General features: G+C 44.2%; 1 protein-coding gene and 1 pseudogene across 1 annotated transcript; one reads left to right on the forward strand and one right to left on the reverse strand.

Annotated features, from left to right (window-relative positions):
* Nucleotides 1–107: 107 nt before the first annotated feature.
* Nucleotides 108–17290, reverse strand: LOC147003469 (pregnancy-specific glycoprotein 22-like). Its single transcript, XM_085842126.1, has 5 exons — nt 17227–17290; nt 15667–16014; nt 3101–3460; nt 1331–1690; nt 108–382 (listed from the first exon to the last, which is right to left on the reverse strand). The coding sequence occupies exons 1-5, from the start codon at nt 17288–17290 to the stop codon at nt 108–110; spliced, it is 1407 nt and encodes a 468-aa protein (XP_085698252.1).
* LOC147003470 (melanoregulin pseudogene) lies at nt 8854–9738 on the forward strand (annotated as a pseudogene).
* Nucleotides 17291–21723: the final 4433 nt, after the last annotated feature.

Below are 21723 nucleotides of genomic sequence, written 5' to 3' on the forward strand. Positions count from 1 at the left end.
CCGGCTGCACCTGAGTAGTAAATGATCATTTTCACCACATAACTTTACTCCATAAATAAAGAAACGCCACCATTCTAGTGTAGGATGAGAGGAAGGTCACTTATTCATCATGGCCACCTGATAGGGTGACTGGTCTTTGCATCACCATTTCGGTTGATGACCACACACTGGTACTTTCCAGCATCTTCACTTCTGACATCCTCTATTCGAAGTCCACACTTCGTAGGGGACAGTGTTATCCTTTCTGTAGGCTTCAGACTATGGCTATTGAAGAACCAAAGGATGGAGATTGCAATGTCAGGTGTAACACAGGTGAAGGTCACAGATCTGTGTGCATTGACTGTGGGGTCAGTGATTCGCACAAAGGGTTGTGTCACAGGCTCTGTGAAAAAAACAAAGGAGGGTCCAAGTGACAATAATTCTTCAGAGAGCTCCACCAGCCCCCCTTTAGTGAATACTTTAAAAAGCCTCCAAGAGAGAGAAGTTTGAACTGTAACTATAGATATATCTTGTGCTTTTGCTCAAATACTGCTGGCCTGTATGTATGTCCCTGATTTAACCACTGTTTCCTATGTCTCAGTTTTCATATAACAAAACACGTGATAAGTGATCACTGCTGTGCCTGGGAGTTAAGCTCATGGCCTGGGTATAAGCAATGGCCTGACCTTGGGATGGAGGAGCTGCTCAAATTGGCAGTGTATATTATTATTTGACTGCAAAAGAGAATTGTCTAGGCTAGACTCAGGACATGTAGTTGGCTTCTGTTCTGGCACCTGACCACTGAGACTCAGTAGAAGATGATGCACAGATGGCCTACATGAACCCAGTTATTATGGCAGTACACAGCTGGTCCCACACTCTATGGGAGCTGGACAATCAGTAAAGCCTTGTTCCCTGCCAGTTCTGAAAGGAAGTCAACACCGTGCATTAACATAATGCTCCCCAATGTGGCCTAGACTCCAGCCAGAGGCAAAATTTTGGAGCCAGTGTTCCCTGGTACTCTCTGTGAAGACCCCATAGCTCCCTCATCCAGTGCCTGCCTGGCTCCCACAAGGTCTCTCTTAGGGCCATGTGCATAGTGAGAACCCCAAGAGTCTGCACTAAGGCTGATGCCCTCATGCTGAGTTATCCCACACACATTCTTCTCTGTGGAGGCAGAGTCTGGTGAGGGATTCTGATTGACTGCTGTTTGTCTACCCAGTATGTATCCTACAGTAAGTAGATGCCATGCAGCAGGGGAGAGAGCAGGCACAACCCAGTCCTGACAGTCTAGTGTAGGAAGTAGGGTAAGTCATACATAGCAACCAGAGTCCATTGAGAGTCACTTAACTGTTTACATAAAACTGCACATGTGCTCTTTCAACTGTGTAGTTTACATTTAAAGTTTCTAGTGTGTACATTCTTGCATCTTCCTCAGTGACATCCTGGAGCATCAGGGATCCGTTGGTATACACCGTATCTCTTCCTCTGGAAACATCCCCCCAGGTGGTGATATTCCTGATTACATTGAATTCTACAATTTTAAAGGCTGGGACCCTATACATTGAGTTGTACCATGTAAAGGATATCAGCTCTTCTGGCAGGTTGTGGACAAGGAGAAGAACACTTTCCCCTTCAGCAACATATCGAGGTACTGCTTCAACCATGAGTTTGGAAGAGGTGCTAGGGTTACAGCACTGAAAAGTGAGGTCTGGAAGGGAAAAGACAAAAAGTTGTAGCATACAGACCACTATGCTTGGTACAAAGATGGTGAGCTCTGTCCTGAGTAGATGTATTTTTAACTCAGCCTAGAGACTCAAGTATGGATGTATCTATACCACTTAATGAAAGTGAGAAACATGTCCTCCATTCTCTCAGCATCCCTGAAAGCATCATTTCCTCTACATAGAGGTGTGTGTCTCCATGGCTGCTTCCTCGCTGCACTCACTCAGACACTGCACACACTCATGCACACTCAGGTTTGAGATGAAGCCCTGAATTCTACAGGTCCCAGATTTCTCTTTCTTTCTTTCTTTCTTTCTTTCTTTCTTTCTTTCTTTCTTTCTTTCTTTCTTTCTTTCTTCCTTCCTTCCTTCCTTCCTTCCTTCCTTTCTTCCTCTCTCTCTCACTCTCTCTCTCCCTCTTCCCTCCCTCCTTCCCTTCCTCTCCCTCCTTCTCTCCCTCCCTTCTTCTCCCTCCCTCCCTCCCTCCCTCTCTCTCTATCTCTCTCTTTCATTGCTTGTTTTGCATTTGTTTGTTTGTTTGTTTTATTTCTTATTTTTGCTTTCTGACTCCAGGTAAGCCCTGACTTCACCTTCTATGTGTTGTTGCTGCTTTTTCTGGCAGTCCACTGGATTGGAGTTGAGTGAGGGTGGGGAACAACCTGATCTTCAGGGCAGGCTCAGATCTTGGGAAACATTGGGGTGTTAGGGTAGCTGGTTTTATGTCAACTGGACACAATGTAGAATCCTTTTGAAAGACAAGGCCTCTGTTGAAAATGTCACCAACACATTAGCCTGTGGGCAAGCCTGTATTATATTTTTTAACTAGGGATATCTAGACCACTGCAAGCAGTTCTACTACTATGCTACAAGTCCTGAGTCATATAAGAGCAGAATGAGTAAGCCAGAATGAGAAAGCCAGTAAGCAGCACTCCTCCATGGTCTCTGCACCAGTTCCTGGATTCTATTTATGACAATCTCAATTTGCAGCTAATTAATATTGCAGTTTGACATGGACAGCAAAAACCATTGTTGCCTATCAGCTTTAAGAGGAATTAAGAATAAAGAACTGGAAATATGCTCCAGGGGGTCAATTTAGTCCAGCCTTCGAAAGATGATAGGTGTGAGCTCTCTGGTTTAGAGCCCCAAGAGACTGGGAAGAGCCTGACATCTTAAACTGAGTTACCATCAGGGTCTTTCTTGATGCAGGTGGATTCAGAAGATAGAGTCTGATCTACGGCCATTTGTTTCTGGCTGTAAAAGACATGTTTGTCTGGCACTAAGTGCTAAATCCTGTACATGGGGACACAGTGCAGAAAGAAGTGAGGCTCAGACCAGTCATGACAGTCCTGTGTGTCTAAGCCCCACCCATCAATGAAGGATCCCAGGAAATCACTTACTGTTAACTTGGATTTCTACATGTGCTTCTTCACTCTTCATATCTGTACCCAGTACTCGTAGGGTGTACAATCCAGCATCCTTTTGAGTGACATTTTCAATCAGCAGGGATCCATTACTATCCAGCTTCTCTCTACCGCTGTATGCAGGCCCAAACACACTTGACTTTCTGCCTATTGTGTATCGGCCAATCTCAAGATGCCTGTGCACGGTCATCCCTTTGAACCATATAAAACCTTGAAGATTCTCTGGGATATTGTGGACATGTAGAATAACATTTTGTCCTTCAGTAACGATGGAGGGGAATGATTCAATACTGGGCTGGGAAGAGGTGACCAAGCGCCCACAGTTCCAAAGGAAGACTAGAAGGAAAGAGAGAGAGCCAATGAATTGGCACCATCTGGTTTTTGTGAGATGAGACACAGTTCTGAGTGGGTATGTCCATTATTTACCCTAGCTATGTGTCTCCCCATCCAGCTCTGTGTCCACGCACTTGTGTTTTTCTAGTTTGTTGCTCTCTCTTCAGGTGTCAACATGGCCCTGGTTCACTGCTCTCAGATCCCTGCTCCATTCAAGGTAGATTGATATTGGGGTGATGCCTCCCCATCTTTTCCCCCACAGACCCTGAGGTTTTACTCTCTGACTTCTTAGTGGTGGTGGTAGAGTTGTTGTTGTTGTGGTGGTGGTGGTTGCTGCTGCTGCTGTTGTTGTTATTGTTTGCTTCCTCTTGTAGTTCATCCAGCTTTCTTTACTGATCTATTTTCCAGTCCATTAAGACTGGAGCATCATCTCTAGTTGCATATGTAGCAGAGGATGGCCTAGTTGGCCATCAATGAGAGGAGAGGCCCTTGGTCTTAGTATTTTTTTTTTTTTTTGGTTTTTCGAGACAGGGTTTCTCTGTATAGCCCTGGCTGTCCTGGCACTCACTTTGTAGACCAGGCTGGCCTCGAACTCAGAAATCCGCCTGTCTCTGCCTCCCGAGTGCTGGGATTAAAGGCATGCGCCACCATCCCGGCTGAGGCCCTTGGTCTTGAGAAGATCATATGCCCCAGTACAGGGGAATGCCAGGGCCAGGAAGCAGGAGTGGGTGGGTTGGGGAGCAGGGGGGGGCATAGGGGGCTTTGGGGATAGCATTTGAAATGTAAATGAAGAAAATATCTAATAAAAAAGAGCCAGGCAGAAACCGGCCAGAGTAGGGCCACAGGCCTCATCCGGCCGGATCAGCACCGGGGTAGCTAGAGCGCAGGGTCGGCTGACACCCACCAGCTACCCACGACCCCCGCCACAGGATTTTGAGACTGCTGGTGAGTGGAACACAGCTTCTGCTCCAGTCCAATCATGCGGGACCTGAGACTGCTCTGGTTGGGGAGAGAGAAATTCGGCCTACATAGGGCCACAAGCCTCTTCCGGTCAGAAAACCACCGGGGTAGCGAGAGCGCAGGGTCAGCTGACACTCGCCAGCTACCCACAACACCCGCCACAGGATCTTAAGACTTCTGGAGAGTGGAACACAGCTTCTGCTCCAATCCAATTGCGCGCGGGACCTGAGACTGCATTAGTTAGGGAAGCAGAAAACCGGCCTGAGTAGGACCACAGGCCTCTTCCAGCTGGACCAGCACCGGGTACTGCCAGCTACCCACGACCCCCGCCACAGGATTTTGAGACTGCTGGTGAGTGGAACACAGCTTCTGCTCCAATCTTTAAACAGTGACAACGACAACAACTAACCCCAGAGATTACCAGATGGCGAAAGGTAAACGTAATAATCTTACTAACAGAAACCAAGACCACTCACCATATTCAGAACCCAGCACTCCCACTTCGCCCAGTCCAGGGCACCCCAACACACCGGAAAAGCTAGACACAGATCTAAAAGCATATCTCATGATGATGGTAGAGGACTTCAAGAAGGACTTTAATAACACACTTAAAGAAATACAAAGGAACACTGGTAAACAGGTAGAAGACAGTAAAGAGGAAGCACAAAAATCCCTTAAAGAATTGCAGGAGAACACTGCTAAAGAGTGACAAATCCTTAAAGAAAAACAGGATAACATAATCAAACGGGTAGAAGTCCTTACAGAAAAACAGGAAAACACATCCAAACAGATGATGGAAATGAACAAAACCATACTAGACCTAAAAAGGGAAGTAGACACAATAAAGAAAACCCAAAATGAGGCAACACTGGAGAGAGAAACCATAGGAAAGAAATCTGGAACCATAGATACGAGTATCAGCAACAGAATACAAGAGATGAAAGAGAGAATCTCAGGTGCAGAAGATTCCATAGAGAACATCGGCACAACAATCAAGGAAAATGTAAAATGCAAAAAGACCCTAACTCAAAACATCCAAGAAATACAGGACACAATGAGAAGACCAAACCTACGGATAATAGGAGTGGATGAGAATGAAGATTTTCAACTCAAAGGACCAGCAAACATCTTCAACAAAATTATAGAAGAAAACTTCCCAAATCTAAAGAAAGAGATGCCCATGAACATACAAGAAGCCTACAGAACTCCAAATAGACTGGACCAGAAAAGAAATACCTCCCGACACATAATAATCAGAACAACAAATGCTCTAAATAAAGATAGAATACTAAAAGCAGTAAGAGAAAAAGGCCAAGTAACATATAAAGGCAAGCCTATCAGAATTACACCAGATTTTTCACCAGAGACTATGAAAGCCAGAAGATCCTGGACGGATGTTATACAGACACTAAAAGAACACAAATTCCAGCCCAGGCTACTATACCCAGCCAAACTCTCAATTAACATAGATGGAGAAACCAAAGTATTCCACGACAAAACCAAATTCACACATTATCTCTCCACGAATCCAGCCCTTCAAAGGATAATAACAGAAAAAAAACCAATACAAGGACAGGAACCACGCCCTAGAAACAACAAGAAGGTAATCCCTCAACAAACCTAAAAGAAGACAGCCACAAGAACAGAATGCCAACTTTAACAACAAAAATAACAGGAAACAACAATTACTTTTCCTTAATATCTCTTAATATCAATGGACTCAACTCCCCGATAAAAAGACATAGACTAACAAACTGGCTACACAAACAAGACCCAACATTTTGCTGCTTACAGGAAACTCATCTCAGAGAAAAAGATAGACACTACCTCAGAATGAAAGGCTGGAAAACAATTTTCCAAGCAAATGGCATGAAGAAACAAGCTGGAGTAGCCATTCTAATATCTGATAAGATTGACTTCCAACCCAAAGTCATTAAAAAAGACAGGGAGGGACACTTCATACTCATCAAAGGTAAAATCCTCCAAGAGGAACTATCAATCCTGAATATCTATGCTCCAAATACAAAGGCAGCCACATTCATTAAAGAAACTTTAGTAAATCTCAAAGCACACATTGCACCTCATACAATAATAGTGGGAGACTTCAACACACCACTTTCACCAATGGACAGATCATGGAAACAGAAACTAAACAGGGACACAGAGAAACTAAGAGAAATTATGAATCAAATGGATCTGGCAGATATCTACAGAACATTCTATCCTAAAACAAAAGGATATACCTTCTTCTCAGCACCTCATGGTACCTTCTCCTAAATTGACCACATAATTGGTCAAAAAACAGGCCTCAACAGATACAAAAATATTGAAATTGTCCCATGCATCCTATCAGATCACCATGGACTAAGGCTGATCTTCAATAACAAAATAAATAATAGAAAGCCAACCTTCACGTGGAAACTGAACAACACTCTTCTCAATGATACCTTGGTCAAGGAAGGAATAAAGAAAGAAATTAAGGACTTTTTAGAGTTCAATGAAAATGAAGCCACAACATACCCAAACTTATGGGACGCAATGAAAGCATTTCTAAGAGGAAAACTCATAGCTCTGAGTGCCTCCAAAAGGAAACTAGAGAGAGCACACATTAGCAGCTTGACAACATACCTAAAAGCACTAGAACAAAAGGAAGCAAATTCACCCAAGAGGAGTAGATGGCAGGAAATAATCAAACTCAGGGGCGAAATCAACCAAGTGGAAACAAGAAAAACTATTCAAAGAATCAACCAATCAAGGAGCTGGTTCTTTGAGAAAATCAACAAGATAGATAAACCCTTAGCCAGACTCACTAGAGGGCACAGGGAAAGCATCCTAATTAACAAAATCAGAAATGAAAAAGGAGACATAACAACAGATCCTGAAGACATCCAAAACACCATCAGATCCTTCTACCAAAGGCTATACTCAACAAAACTGGAGAACCTGGATGAAATGGAGAAGTTCCTAGACAGATACCAGGTACCAAAGTTGAATCAAGATCAGGTTAATGATCTAAACAGCCCTATATCCCCCAAAGAAATAGAAGCAGTCATTAATAGTCTCCCAACTAAAAAAAGCCCAGGACCAGATGGGTTTAGTGCAGAGTTCTATCAGACCTTCAAAGAAGATCTAATCCCAGTTCTTCACAAACTATTGCACAAAATAGAAACAGAAGGTACTCTACCCAACTCATTCTATGAAGCCACAATTACTCTGATACCTAAACCACAAAAAGACCCAACAAAGAAAACTTCAGACCAATATCCCTTATGAATATTGATGTAAAAATCCTCAATAAAGTTCTTGCTAACCGAATCCAAGAACACATCAAAACAATCATTCATCCTGACCAAGTAGGTTTCATCCCAGGGATGCAGGGATGGTTCAATATACGGAAATCCATCAACGTAATCCAGTATATAAACAAACTCAAAGACAAAAACCACATGGTCATCTCGTTAGATGCGGAAAAAGCATTTGACAAGATCCAACACCCATTCATGATAAAAGTCTTGGAAAGATCAGGAATTCAAGGCCCATACCTAAACATGATAAAAGCAATCTACAGCAAACCAGTAGCCAACATCAAAGTAAATGGTCAGAAGCTTGAAGCAATCCCTCTAAAATCAGGGACTAGACAAGGCTGTCCACTTTCTCCATACCTATTCAACATTGTACTTGAAGTCCTAGCCAGAGCAATTCGACAACAAAAGGAGATCAAAGGGATACAAATTGGAAAAGATGAAGTCAAAATATCACTCTTTGCAGATGATATGATAGTATATATAAGTGACCCTAAAAATTCCACCAGAGAACTCCTAAGCCTGATAAACAGCTTCGGTGAAGTAGCTGGATATAAAATTAACTCAAACAAATCAATGGCCTTTCTCTACACAAAGAATAAACAGGCTGAGAAAGAAATTAGGGAAACAACACCCTTCTCAATAGTCACAAATAATATTAAATATCTTGGCGTGACTCTAACTAAGGAAGTGAAAGATCTGTATAATAAAAACTTCAAGTCTCTGAAGAAAGAAATTATAGAAGATCTCAGAAGATGGAAAGATCTCCCATGCTCATGGATTGGCAGGATCAACATTGTAAAAATGGCTATCTTGCCAAAAGCAATCTACAGATTCAATGCAATCCCCATCAAAATTCCAAATCAATTCTTCAACGAATTAGAAAGTGCAATCTGCAAATTCATCTGGAATAACAAAAAACCTAGGATAGCAAAAACTCTTCTCAAGGATAAAAGAACCTCTGGTCAAACGCGCGACTCGCGTCCCCACGGCCGGCCGCGGCGTGATGCGCACGGCCCGGCCCGTGACGCGGCGGCCGTCCCTGTCCCTGTCCCCGCGTGACGCGGCGGCCGTCCCTGTCCCTGTCCCCGCGTCCCCGCCGCCATCGCGCGCCCGGCTCCGGGATCCAGGCGCTGGGCCTCGCTCCCCATGGGGCTGCGCAGCTGGCTATGGAGCGCCTGCTGCTCCTGCCCGTGCTGGTGCCTGGAGGAGCCCGCGCGGCCCGAGAAGGAGCCGCTGGTCAGTGGTAACAATCCATATTCTCCCTTTGGAGCGACTCTGGAGAGGGATGATGAGAAGAATTTATGGAGCATGCCTCATGACGTGTCCCACACAGAGGCGGATGACGACAGGATCTTGTATAATCTGATAGTCATTCGTAATCAGCAGACCAAAGACTCAGAGGAATGGCAAAGACTCAACTATGATATCTACACCCTGCGGCAGATCCGCAGGGAAGTGAGGAACCGATGGAGACGAATCTTAGAGGACTTGGGCTTTCAAAGGGAAGCCGACTCTCTGTTGTCAGTGACCAAACTCAGCACCATGAGTGATTCTAAAAACACAAGGAAAGCCCGGGAGATGCTGTTAAAGCTGGCTGAAGAGACCTCCATCTTCCCCGCCAGCTGGGAGCTCTCCGAGAGGTACCTCTTGATTGTGGACCGGCTCATTGCTCTCGATGCTGCTGAGGACTTCTTTAAGATTGCTAGCCAAATGTACCCCAAGAAACCTGGGGTCCCATGCCTGGTGGACGGCCAGAGAAAACTGCACTGCCTTCCATTTCCAAGCCCCTGAAGGGAGGCCCAGAAGAGCGGAGTTCTTTTACCACGACACAGGAATTTACCAAAGTTGGACGGCTGCCTGCGGTTTCGAGCGAGCCAGGAGAGGGCTTTCTCCAGTCAAACACTATCGTGAATCCTACAAATATAAGGTCTTCCGCAGGACCTTGGCCTAAGGATGCTCTGGTTACATTAAAACCCCCGGCGGCCACCATGCATCCAGAAAGGAAGGCTAAAGATTAGTTGGTGGGTGGGTGGGTGGGTAGTTCTTCCTGTGGCCTCATTGGCTGTATAAGCTACAGTTGTTCATTCTGTGCAGGACTGGTGTTTTCTAATCAACACAATGGTATGACTAATAGAGAAGGGTGTAACCGAGCCCTCACCTACATCACCAACTTCAAGGTGGTCATTATTAAGTGTAATACTAGACAAGGAGCCCCAGACTTCATAAAACCCTAGGCCTCCTGTGACCTGTTTGATTCGGAAACACCTGCAGCAGCTGCGATGCCGTTTGGGGCGTCCCTCTGAGCATCAGGGGTGGTTACTTACAAGTATAGGTGAGCCAGACAGTAGAAGTGTGCAGACGTGCAGCTAAGTGTCTTCATCTGTGCCTCGAGCACCCCGAACCCTCATCTTTAACCCCCAGCACTGAATTTACCCAGTTGCCTCGACTTTTTTTTTTAACATGTTGCCCATTTCTGATACAAAAGCCCTTGGCATTTTTATGAAGAATAGCATCTGTAAACTGGAGTGTTTGGCCTCTACTTCCTGTCTTGAATCTGTGTCCTGATTATCAGCTGAGGGTTGCAGCTGCCTAGGGACCTTTTGGTGCAGACTTGCAGGTATGCAGGCAGTGGTGTATGCTGACAGAGGTCGCTGCTGGGTCTTCACCCTGAAGGTGATTTTCAGACTGGAGCTCTGCTAACAGTGCAGCTTGCACACAGAATGCGAAGCCCCACTTCAAAGATCGTAAGGAGCTTGCCAAGAGACTGGGGACTTGTTCTGTTGAAAAGCCTTTAAAGATTTGTGGGATTTATCTGTAGACTTCTGAGAACAATAGAAATATTTTTATTTTTTAATGATTTTGCACTTCTGAATTCAGGTGGAAAATAAATTTGAATTAGTTTGTTCAGGGGATTGTGACTTGAAAAATTTCATATCCTGAGGGGTTTTTTTTTTTGCTTGTATACTCCATGTTTAAAATATTTCCTAGGAAATACATGTCCCCCGTTCATTAATATATTGTAGACTAATTTAACAGGTGCATTTCAGGGAAATTCTAAATAGTTTAATAAGTAAGGTAAAAGTTTTATTTTATTTTTTTTAGTATTTAGTGCATATTCTCTACTTCATGCTGTTTAAAATTAGCCTGCAAATATTTTCAGTCACTTCTGTGGGCTATTAGAAGATAAACAATAAAATAAACAAAAGACATCCAAAAAAAAGAACCTCTGGTGGAATCACCATGCCGGACCTAAAGCTCTACTACAGAGCAATTGTGATAAAAACTGCATGGTACTGGTATAGTGACAGACAAGTAGAACAATGGAATAGAATTGAAGACACAGAAATGAACCCACACACCTACGGTCACTTGATCTTCGACAAGGGAGCTAAAAACATCCAGTGGAAGAAAGACAGCATTTTCAACAAATGGTGCTGGCACAACTGGTTGTTAACATGTAGAAGAATGCGAATCGATCCATTCCTATCTCCTTGTACTAAGGTCAAGTCTAAGTGGATCAAGGAACTTCACATAAAACCAGAGACACTGAAACTTATAGAGGAGAAAGTGGGGAAAAGCCTTGAAGATATGGGCACAGGGGGAAAATTCCTGAATAGAACAGTAATGGCTTGTGCTGTAAGATCGAGAATTGACAAGTGGGACCTCATGAAACTACAAAGCTTCTGCAAGGCTAAAGACACCATCAATAAGACAAAAAAAACACCAACAGATTGGGAAAGGATCTTCACCTATCCTAAATCAGATAAGGGACTAATATCCAATATATATAAAGAACTCAAGAAGGTGGACTCCAGAAAGTCAAATAACCCCATTAAAAAATGGGGCTCAGAACTGAACAAAGAATTCTCACCTGAGGAATACCGAATGGCAGAGAAGCACCTGAAAAAATGTTCAACATGCTTAATCATCAGGGAAATGCAAATCAAAACAACCCTGAGATTCCACCTCACACCAGTCAGAATGGCTAAGATCAAAAGTTCAGGTGACAGCAGATGTTGGCGAGGATGTGGAGAAAGAGGAACACTCCTCCATTGTTGGTGGGATTGCAAGCTTGTACAACCACTCTGGAAATCAGTCTGGCGGTTCCTCAGAAAATTGGACATAGTACTACCAGAGGATCCAGCAATACCTCTCCTGGGCATATATCCAGAAGATGTCCCAACCGGTGAAAAGGACACATGCTCCACTATGTTCATAGCAGCCCTATTTATAATAGCCAGAAGCTGGAAAGAACCCAGATGTCCCTCAACAGAGGAATGGATACAGAAATTATGGTACATTTACACAATGGAGTACTACTCAGCTATTAAAAAGAATGAATTTATGAAATTCCTAGCCAAATGGATGGACCTGGAGGGCATCATCTTGAGTGAAGTAACACAATCACAAAAGAACTCACACAATATGTATTCACTGATAAGTGGATATTAGCCCAAAACCTAGGATACCCAAGATATAAGATACAATTTGCTAAACGCATGAAACTCAAGAAGAATGAAGACCAAAGTGTGGACACTGTGCACCTTCTTAGAATTGGGAACAAAACACCCAGGGAAGGAGTTACAGAGACAAAGTTCATAGCTGTGATGAAAGGATGGACCATTTAGAGACTGCCATATCCAGGGATCCATCCCATAATCAGCTTCTAAACGCTGACACCATTGCATACACTAGAAAGATTTTGCTGAAAGGACCCAAATATAGCTGTCTCTTGTGAGACGATGCCGGGGCCTAGCAAACACAGGAGTGGATGTTCACAGTCAGCTATTGGATGTATCACAGGGCTCCCAATGGAGAAGCTAGAGAAAGTACCCAAGGAGCTAAAGGGATCTGCAACCCTATTGTTGGAACAACATGATGTACTAACCAGAACCCCGGAGCTCTTGTCTCTAGCTGCATATGTATCGAAAGATGGCCTAGTCAGCCATCAATGGAAAGAGAGGCCCATTGGACTTGCAAACTTTATATGCCCCAATATAGGGGAATGCCAGGGCCAAAAGAATGGGAATGGGTGGGTAGGGAAGTGGGGGGCGCTATGGGGGACTTTTGGGATAGCATTGGAAATGTAATTGAGGAAAATATGTAATAGAAATATTAAAAATCAAAAAAAAAAGAACGGGAATGGGTGGGTAGGGAAGTGGGGGGCGCTATGGGGGACTTTTGGGATAGCATTGGAAATGTAATTGAGGAAAATATGTAATAAAAATATTAAAAATTAAAAAAAAAACTTGGAGTTACCAGAAAATAAAATCTCTTTCTCAAAAAAAAAAAAAAAAAAAAAAAAGAGCCGGGCGTGGTGGCACATGCTTTTAATCCTAGCACTTGGGATGCAGAGCAGGTGGATTTCTAAGTTAGAGGCCAGCCATACAGAGTGAGTTCCAGGACAACCAGGGATACACAGAGAAACCCTGTCTCGAAAAACCAAAAAGAGAAAAAGAAAAAAAGAAAGAAAGAAAGAAAACCTTTCTCAAAAAACAAAAGAAAAAAAAAAAGACTGGGGCATCACTGGCACTGTGATTTCTCTTATATTTTTAAGAAATGTTATCTTTTTTAAAAATTAGCTACCTGTGAACAATAAATAAGGAATGAATGAATGAATGTGCAGGACCTTGTGTGGCCATGAACTCCCTTAAGAAATCTGTAGATTTGATAAATCATTGCATTTGCTTTGGTTTTTACAATTATTTACAAATTATATTTTGTGTGAGATTGAATATAAGGACTACTTCAGTGTGGGTGGGTGCAGAACACAGAACTTAGGTAGAGGTCAGAAGTCTTCTGTTTATTGCTCTCTGCTTATCAGAATATGAAATAAATGTATATATTCATTCAATCATGTCACTGATCAACACCACCTTGGTTTCTTATTTGGGGTGTCATGGCTGAGAACAACATTCTTCAGAATACTGTGGCCATGCTGATTAACATTGGGTAAGAACAACCTCTCCCTCTCCCTACTTTTTTTTCATTCATTAAGATCCTCCTGCTTCTGCTAAGCTTCTGGCCCCCTGTGTCTTCTCTACTCCAAACCCTGAGACTCCTCTTAGCTCCTTCTGCCTCTCAGGAGACTCCTGACAGTAGGTGAGTTTTCTCTTCTCACTTGTGAGCATGAGCCCCTGACGGGTGGTAAGCCCTTTGCATAGGGTACAAAAGATGCCTGCCTGGATTCTGTGGCATGATCTGCCCTTCTGTGGCACATATGTTCCAGCATAGCTCCCCAGTTCTCTTGTGCTTCCACTCTCTGATCTGAGCCTCCTCCCTCAGGCAGAATCATCTCCAAGAGTCATATGGTCTGAGGGTATTGCTCTATAAAAACACTGTTCTGTCCCCTCCACTCTTGGGGCTGAGCCATGTCCCTCTCCCCTCCTTTTGTTTCAATTATACAGAACACAGAGTGAGCACCAAGGCTGATGACCATCCATGTGTCCTAAGATAGTAGAAGATGACACTGAGGCTTATCTCTGCTATATCCTGACCTTGGTCAGTCATCTCCAAAAAGGGAAACTCTGCACAATTGTGTGACACAGCAACTGGGCTATGCACTCAGTCTTCCCCATGTTCTCGATGTACTGGAAAGATGGAATTTGACAGGGATGCCTGTGAGATTCCAAAGGGACAAGCTGAATAACATGTGGGAAAGGGGGGCATATCTATTCTCACAGGAGTTACCAGTCAGAGTTATGACCCAAGACAAAGGCCCAGGATGTGTCAGGAGTCTCATGCCCTGGGTGTGCAGGTGGAGGTGACATGATTCCTGGAAAAAGGCTGAGCTATTTCATCCCATACAAGATTTCAAGAGAATTCTCCCAATCCCTGTACTTGCTGAGCTGTGTGGTAGGTCTGTCCATGAACTCCGTGGTATTTCTGAGATGCCTTGGACCTCTGTCTAATGTATTCTCCATGGCTAGCCTATATTTCCCAAAGGAAATACATCAAAGGAGTAATTGAACATGATCCCTTGGCAGTGTAGCTGACAAATTAAGCAGACAGTAGGTCTGAGAATGCTTTGTCAGTGAGTTCCATGTTGAAAGAACTATGGGTGGATCCCGGCTTCTAAGTAAATTCCTGGTTCAGGCAATTACTTTTTCTGGGTGTTGATTTGTGTCCTGATGTTGCAAGTACTGACCACTAGGGGAACTGGAGTTCAAGTCTGGGGAGCTGTCCAAATCAGTTTAGTCTGTTCCCATTTGCCTGTGGAGAGAATTCCCTGAGCTAGACCCCAGAGGACAAGCAATTGTCAGGAGGACCTATGTCCTCTGTCCCTCTCTTTAGAGATGCTTACCATCCTGGAAGTCTCATAACCCCATCAGGACAGTTAGTAAATGGACAGGGCACCTTTACACCTATGCTCTTACCGCTGAGTCACTGGAGATGTCCTATGGGCCTAGCCTAATGGTGACTCATGGCAGTGCATAAGCCTTGTGCATGACAAAGCACAAGACTTTGACTACTCAAAACCACTGTTCCCTGCCAACAAGAAGTTAAAAATCAACCTTTGTAAAGTGCTCCTCAAGGACATTAGAAGTTGAGTCTGGGACAGGGGTCTGGAACAAGGGCTTCCTGGTGCTCAACTCTCTGTGAGGATCCCATTTTTTTCTCAATCATGACCAACACTGATTTTCTCAGGGTCTCTCTCAAGGACACATTCCTGCTAAGAATCTCAAGAGTCTAGACAGATATCCTCAGCAGAAACCCTTGGCTGAGTTATCCAGATTGTATCCACTTGCCTACAAGGTGAAGTCAAATGAAGAGTTCTGACCATTGCCACTGTTCTCTAACACTTGTGTCCTGTGATAAATGCTCAAATCTGAACATGGGGCACAATGTCAAGGGAAAATAGGCACAGGCCAGGCCTGACACTTATCTGTATGTCTAGTGGAAAGAAACCCACCCAGCACCCCAAGTTCAGAAAGAATCACTTACGGTTCACATGGAGGAATGTGAATGTTGTTGACACAGTTTCTGCATGTTTATTGAAGGTTCGTAGGGTGTAATAATCTCTGTCCTTCTGGGTAATATTGTGGATCATCAGGGATCCATTGTTGTACAATGTCTCTCTATCGCTGTGTACATATATGTCAGAGGCCACTGCATACAGTGCAATTCCATGTTTCCTATTTGTCCTCCCTTTAAACCAGGCAAAGGCTGTAAGATTCTCTGGCAGATTATTGACGAGGAAAAGAACATCTTCTCCTTCAACCACTTGAGGTGGCAATAATTCAATGGTGACTTTGGAAGTGGTAGACAGATACCAGCAGGTTAAGAGGGAGGCTAAAGGGAAAAGAGAGAGAAATCCTCAATATTAAGCAGGTGAGATCAGCACTCAGCTTACGTCTTGGGAAGGGGTGTATAGCCCCTGCTTAATGGAGGTGAGCAACATGACCTCCATTCCCTCAGAGTCTCTCACTGTGTTGTCAACTCTCTGCACAATTCTCTATTCAGTGTCTGCCTGGATTTCCATGTAGCATTCCCATATTTAGTGGGAAGTTACCTCTCTGGCCCACTTTTCTAGAGAGTCCTCAGTTTCTGACTTTTATTTTCTATTCCCCATTGTACAACAAATCACCTCCTCACATCATCTTCCAGATCCTCTGACTTCTGGTCCACTAGAATCAAGAATCTGTGAAGACAGGGTTTAATCTGAGGTTGTTGGGAGCTTCAGTTCCTGGAAAGATGCAAACACTAATGGATAAATAAAAGAAAGGGGAGGGAAGGAAGGAAGGAAGGAAGGAAGGAAGGAAGGAAGGAAGGAAGGAAGGAAGGAAGGAAGGAAGGAAGGAAGGAAGGACGTAAGGGAAGGAGGGAGGGAGGGAGGGAGGGAGGGAGGGAGGGAGGGAGGGGGGGGGAGGGAGGGAGGATGGGTGTCTCCATGTTTTATCTACATGGTTCCCAGGTTTGGAGCTCATGACAATAATTATAGTCAAGTATAATTTAAATGATTCTACACATCCTTATGTGTTCTCTATGTGTGTTTCTGAATGCAGGTGTCTCAGACTGCCCATCTGAAGGTGTATGCTGCAAACCTGTGTGGAGGCACATGTGTCACTGTGAGCATATGCAGGCCACAGCACCTATGCGGAGGGCAAAGAGCCAACAGAATTTTGTTCTCTCCATCTACCATGTGGGAGCTAAGGATTGAATTCAACTTGTCAGATCTCCACAAACTGAGCCATATTGCCACCTACCCCTGTTTGATTTCTATTTGGAGAGTCACCTGTCATAATTGGGAACGTCAATCTTTAGAATGTGGAAGTCAGTTTACTTGACTGTAAACATGGAGTGCTTGCAGTGCTTTTCTCCTATTCTCAGCCTCTCCTGACTGCTGAGAGATTCTGGCTGCTAAGTCTCTGTCCCTCGATGTACCTTCTGCCTCCTGAAGGCAAACAGAAACCTCAAGTTTCATCCCTTGATCCTGTCCTCTTTAGGACATTCCAGCATACCTTTGTGTTCCTCTCCACCCCCAGTCAGAGGAGGCACCCTTACCTGTGAGCAGAACCCCCTGCCATGGGGCAAACCCCTGGCAAAAAAGCAAACCAGACACCTTCATATCTCTTCTCACTGTGTGGTCTTGTCCCTTGAGAAGAACAGCTTCACATCCAACAGGGCACCAGTCTCTCTTTTCCTTTATTCTTCTGACATGAGCATCTTCTCAGGCAGGAGCACTTCCAGAATATGTGTAGTGAAGTCTATGTCCACAACACTGCTCTGTCCCTTCCACTCTGAGTCCTGCCCCTCATCCCTCTCAGCTTCCCTTTATGTTTCTCCTCCAAGCAACACGTTGAGAAAACAAGGCTGATAAGCATCCTCATGCCCTCAGGGAACAACAGCTCATCCCAGGGCTGACATCTGCTGTAATCTTTCCTTGTGTCTTAGATCATCAAAGACAGATACTCCATCCTGCCATAGAGGCACAAAAACTCACCTGAACTCCCAGTCTGCCCTGTGTTCTAAGTGCTTTGGGGAGGTGGGATTTCTTTAATCCAAGCAGAAATGTCTGTGACAGTTACAAAGAGACCAGCTGAGTGATAACTAAGGATAAAGATATCTTTTATCACTAATGTCACCAGTTAAGTTCCAGATTCAGAAGAGTGGCCAAGGAGCAGTTGTGTGAGGATTTTTCAAGTCCTCCTTGTTGCAATGAGGTTGCCTATATGTTCTGGAAAGGATTGTGGGCTCTTTCTTTCTATGGGTAGTTTCAAGGCAACCTTTCATCATTATGTGTTGGCTAAGCTATATACTGGGTAGGCCCCATGTCATCTCTGGTCTTCCTGGAAAATCTTTGCCCATTGTCTGGGTGAATGCCCAGTAATAATCTTGTCTTTCCCTATTAGAGATGTCAAAAGACAGAACATTTTCAAGTTCCTAAGTGTGGAAAGGTACTCTCAGACACCAGAAGCAGACAGTAGGTCATAGGAGAGTCTAGAGAGGGAGCTCTGGGTTAGTACAGACAGGAATGGAAACCAGTCTCCAAAGCAAAAGGATCATTGCTCAAGGAAACACTTTTCTGAGTGTGGGTGTATGTCCTGATTTCGCCCCCTGGAGGTCATGGGGAAAACTGCAGACTCACTGTATAGACCTACATTAGAGTCGGTCAACAAGATGGGCAGATGTGACCTCCCCTTGATCCCTTCAGTAAAGGTGGGATGCAGAACCTGGCATCTTGCTCACTGTGCTCTACAGAACTTCTATTTCTATCTAATGTGAGTCTAGGCAGCGCTCCAGATTCTAGAAGTCCCTGCACTAAAATTGAAGTAATGTGCACCAGAGGATGAACATTCCTGTAGGAGACAATTCTTTTCAGACTCACAGAAGTAGACAGTAACATGGGGGCTGCACATGCACTTTCTGACCAATCTCTGGTATCTAAATCCTCCCTTCTCTTTGGCCACAGAGGTCTGAGTCTGCTCTTAAGTACAGAAAATATTGATTCAAACAGATGTGTCTGCTGCTCTTTCCGACTCACTAGACTTCTTTGTCTTGTGATTACAAAACACCCTGAGCAAAAAAAGCCGAGGAGAGAGTCAAGGGGCCATTTACTTTACCTGTATGGGACATTTTATAATACTGAAAGAAATCAAGGCAGAAAATATGCTGTTTTCTCACTGGCTCACTACCTGGCTCAGGCATAGCTAGCTCTCTTGTACAACCAGGAAAATCTGCCCATGGATGGCACTCCCCACAGTAGCCTGGGTCTTTTGCATCATTTAAGTTAATGCCTCACTAACCCAATCACAAAAGAACTCACATGATATGTACTCACTGATAAAGTGGATATTCGCCCAGAAACTTAGAATACCCAAGATACAATTTGCAAAACACATGAAACTCAAGAAGAAAGACCAAAGTGTGGGCACTTTGCCTCTTCTTAGAATTGGGACCAAAACACTCCTGGAGGGAGTTACAGAGACAACGTTTGGAGCTGAGATGAAAGGATGAACCAACCAGAGACAGCCCCACCCGGGGATCCATCCCATAATCAGCCACCAAGCGCAGACACTATTACATATGCAAGCAAGATCTTGCTGAAAGGACCCTGATAGAGCTGCCTCTTGTGGGGATATGCCAGTGCCTGGCAAACACAGAAGTGGATGTTCACAGTTATCTATTGGATAGAACACAGGACCTCCAATGGAGGAGCTAGAGAAAGTACCCAAGGAGTTGAAGGGATCTGCAACCCCATAGGTGGAACAACAATATGAACTAACCAGTACTCCCAGAGCTCGTGTCTCTAGCTGCATATGTAGCAGAAAATGGCCTAATCTTCCATCATTGGGAAAAGAAGCCCCTTGGTCTTGCAAACTTTATATGCCCCAGTATAGGGGAACACCAAGGCCAAGAAGTGGGAGTGGGTGGGTAGGGGAGCAGGGGTGGGGAAGGTATAGGGGACTTTCAGGATAGCATTTGAAATGTAAATGAAGAAAATACCTAAGAAAAATTAGGGAAAAAAAGATAATCTCTCACATCCACAGCCCAACCTAATAATGACAGTTATTTAGTTGAGACACTTTCGCCCCCAATGTAAATTTGTTGCTTGCCAATCTAACAGTTAGTGCTAACTAAGACACTGTTTCAAACTGTCAAGTCCTCCTCCTCCACAGTGAGATTGCAGAGGGAATTTCCCGTTCTCCAACTGAGTGTCCCTCTCTGTTTGCTGTGGTCATCACATGTGCTGGTGTCCACAGCCCCATGCAGCTGAACCCTCAGATTCAGATACTGCTCAAGGACATTTACCCTGGGTTTCACTTTTTTCATTTCCAAGATCCTGACACTCTGATGTTCACCACAGACATTGTGAAGAGTAAATGAAACAGCATCATCAAAACACTGGTTTCATCCTGACTTGAGACAGGCCTCCCAGGCAAGTTCATCACCTGCCTCTTCATTTGAATCATGGCAGAGGTCAAGCATCAGCTAAGACAAAGACAGGATGTGGGAGCATTTGGGATAAAGTAACATGAGCATGTTTCAAAGTTCTGGGTGATCTTTCTGGATAATGAAAAATGGAGATCACAAAAGCAAATGAAGGGGAGAGGAAGACAAGAGTTAGTGACAGGGAAAAAAAGATCTACTTAAATACAAGTAAAGTATCTTAGTTAGGGTTTTACTGTTGTGAACAGACACCATGACCAAGACAACTCTTTTTTATTAGTTATTTTATTTATATGCATTTCAAATGTTATCCCCCTTCCCAGTTTCCTCTCTACAAGTCCCCTATTTCCTCCTCCTCCCCCTGCCTCTATGAGGGTGTTCCTCTACCTGCCCACCCACTCCTGCCTCAGTGGCCTAACATTCCCCTATCCTGTTTCATCAAGCCTCCACAGAACCAAGAGGCCCCCCTCCCAGTGATGACAGATAAGGAAATCCTCTGCTACATATCCTGCTGGAGTCATGAGTACCCCCTGTGTACTCTTTGGTTACTGGTTTAGTCCCTGGGAGCTTTGGATGGTCTGGTTGGTTGATATTGTTGTTCTTCCTATGAGGTTGTAAACGCCTTCAGCTCTTACAGTCCTTGCCCTAACTTCCCCACTGGGGTCCCTGTGTTCAGTCCCACATTTGGCTGTGTACATCCACATCTGTATTGGTTCAGCCCTTGCATAACCTCTCAGGGAACAGCTATACCAGGCTACTGTCAATAAGCACTACTTGGCATCATCAAAAGTGCCTAGGTTTGGTGTCAGCAGATGGAATGAATCCCTAGGTGGGGCAGTCTCTGGATGGCCTTTCCTTCAGTTTCTGCTCCACTCTTTGTCCCTCCATTTCCTTTTGACAGGAGTAATTCTGGATTAACATTTTCGAGGTGGGTGGGTGGCCCCATCCCTCAACTGGGGGCCATGCCTATCCACTGGATATGGTCTCTACAGGTTCTATCTCCCCTTTGTTGGGTATTTCTGCTAAAGTTCTCCCTGTTGGGTCCTGGGAATCTCTTGAGTCCCTGGCATTTGGGACTTTCTAGTGGCTACCCCCAGTTCCCTCTCCCCCACTGCTACACACCTACTTTCAAACTCCTGACCCTCTGTAATTCTCTTCCATCCCCTCCCATATCTGAACTGGCTCCTCATTTTTCCTCCACCTCCCAGATCTCTCTCTCCCTCTACTTCTGAGAGATTATTCTCTTCCCCATACTGAGCAGTACTGTAGCATCCACAGTGGTCTGTGAATTGTATCATGGGCATTCTGAGAATCTTTTTGGCTAATATCAACTTATCAGTAAGTACATACCATGTGTGTTCTTTTATGACTGGATTACCTCATTCAGGATGATATTGTCAAGTTCCATCCATTTGCCTGCAAATTTCATGAAATCATTGTTTTCAATAGCTGAGTAGTACTCCATTATATAAATATAGCACATTTTCTGTATCCATCCCTGTGATGAGGGACTTCTGGGTTGTTTCCAGCTTCTGGCTATTATAAATAAGGAGGCTATGAACGTAGTGGAGCATGTATCCTTGTTATACATTGGAACATCTTTTGAGTATG

Source organism: Mus caroli, unplaced genomic scaffold, assembly GCF_978045245.1.
Source record: "Mus caroli unplaced genomic scaffold, Mus_caroli_1 scaffold_8, whole genome shotgun sequence".
Classification (NCBI taxonomy): domain Eukaryota; kingdom Metazoa; phylum Chordata; class Mammalia; order Rodentia; family Muridae; genus Mus; species Mus caroli.